This window comes from Pygoscelis adeliae, unplaced genomic scaffold (assembly GCF_000699105.1).
Source record: "Pygoscelis adeliae isolate BGI_AS28 unplaced genomic scaffold, ASM69910v1 Scaffold434, whole genome shotgun sequence".
Classification (NCBI taxonomy): domain Eukaryota; kingdom Metazoa; phylum Chordata; class Aves; order Sphenisciformes; family Spheniscidae; genus Pygoscelis; species Pygoscelis adeliae.
The window spans coordinates 79763-81451 of NW_008824660.1; the positions used below are offsets into that span (position 1 = coordinate 79763).

At 48.1% G+C, this 1689-nt stretch overlaps 1 protein-coding gene across 1 annotated transcript in view; it reads left to right on the forward strand.

The window, feature by feature from the left end:
* The window catches only part of AKAP8L (A kinase (PRKA) anchor protein 8-like), an 11895-nt gene that overhangs the window by 6755 nt on the left and 3451 nt on the right, over window positions 1-1689 (forward strand). The window contains exons 8-10 of the mRNA XM_009322794.1: window positions 596-704; window positions 1076-1217; window positions 1647-1685. Coding sequence (XP_009321069.1) covers window positions 596-704; window positions 1076-1217; window positions 1647-1685 — 290 coding nt within the window. The remainder of the gene's footprint in view (window positions 1-595; window positions 705-1075; window positions 1218-1646; window positions 1686-1689) is intronic.

Genomic DNA, 1689 nt, shown 5'->3' on the forward strand with positions numbered 1-1689 from the left:
TTGGGGGGGGGGGGGGGGCTTGCTGCCCGTCCCACCGGTGGGCAGCATAAATTTGATCCTGGGATGTGCCCGCCCGTATGCCAGGGCGGGCAGAGAGAGAGAAGCAGCTTTTCTGTCCCAAAAATAAGCGGTGTAAATTTTGGTTCCCCTCACCCAAGCTTTATCGCATTGCCAGTGGTTGCTTTGAGGCTGAACAAATCCGAGCGGGTGGTACTTCCAATAATTGAACTAATTAATACGTAAAACCATGTAAAACCAGTAGTAGTAAATAGTAATTAAAATAAAGAGCTGGGAAACCACATTAGAGTCCATCTGCTGTGGTTTTCCCCTCTGCCCCCCCCCCCCCCACCCTGTCCCAGTGCAAGTGTTTTTTTGGGTTTTTTTTTGAAAAAAGCTAATTTGGGGTGGACGGCGCTGTCGTCTAAAGCGGAGGTTTATCTGTAGTTGGCTGGTGGGAGCAGCTTCTTGACTCTCCGGCGCCTCTAGGTCGTGCGGGTTGGTCGGGCTGACGACTAAACTTGTCGAGGGAAATTCTCTTTAATCAGGTGGTGTCCTCAAGTAGTGCCCTGAAATACAACCTGCTTTAAACACTTAGGTGCTTTAACAATTCAAGAAGAGATCAGTCAAATCAAACGCAAATTGCAGGCGGGCAAGAAAACTCAAGAGAGGCAAAAGAAGAGGCATCGGGATCGCATGGTAGAAAGGTAACGTCTCCTGTTTTGTTTTGGTTTCTTTTTTTTTAGTGATGTTGCTTGCTCCTCTGGGACTGTAGTACTCGCAGCCGGGGTCCGTCCTGTTGTTCCCAGTTGTCGTAGCGTTTTGTCTGTTCCTTGTAGAAGCTGCTTTGCTCTCCTGCCAGTCTTCTTGCCGTCCGTGCTTAAACGATAAATAGAAATGGGAAAACCTTCCGGGGAAACAATCCCGTAAATGCTCAAAGGGTTGGAGACTTCCATAAGTTTATCTGCCACCCCTTAAATAGAGCAAGGGAGCAGATCCGGTGAGAAAGCGGTACCCAGTAGAGCTGGAATGGATTGGTTTGAATATCACCTCCCTTCGCCTCCGACTCTCTCAACAGGATCCAGTTTGTTTGTTCGTTATGCAAATATCGGACCTTCTACGATGACGAGATGAACAGTCACCTTGAGAGTAAATTCCACAAGGAACACTTCAAGTTTGTTGGAACCAAGCTGCCTCAACAAACAGCTGACTTTCTCCAGGTGAGCCTCTGGCTATGTTTGTGTCCCCTAGGTTTAAGAATTTGGGGTGGTATTATTATTATTATTATTATGGAGATGCTGTAAAGCTCCCAAACTGCCCCTCTAAGTAACTGTGTCGGAAACTGCTAGAGACAGTGGAGTAAAGTTGAGCTAAAGTATCCAAGGTGCTACTCCAGCTCTTCCTTGACTGCCCTCTTCTTTTGAACAGGTCGCTTAACCTCTAGTCTTACTGGTCGCACTGGTAGGAAACAAAATACTTGCCCACCACAGATTTCGGTGGCCGGAGTGGGTGACTTAAGTGCTGAAAGGCGGTGCTGCCCGCAGGACAGTGCGTGGTGGGATTTGTGGGACCTTTAGGATGAGCACGCTAGAGAGATGCACCTCAAAGTTGGGGGGGGGAAGATTAATACCGAATGTTCTGCCGTACAGGAATACGTTGCTAATAAAACGCGGAAAACTGAAGAGCGCGTGA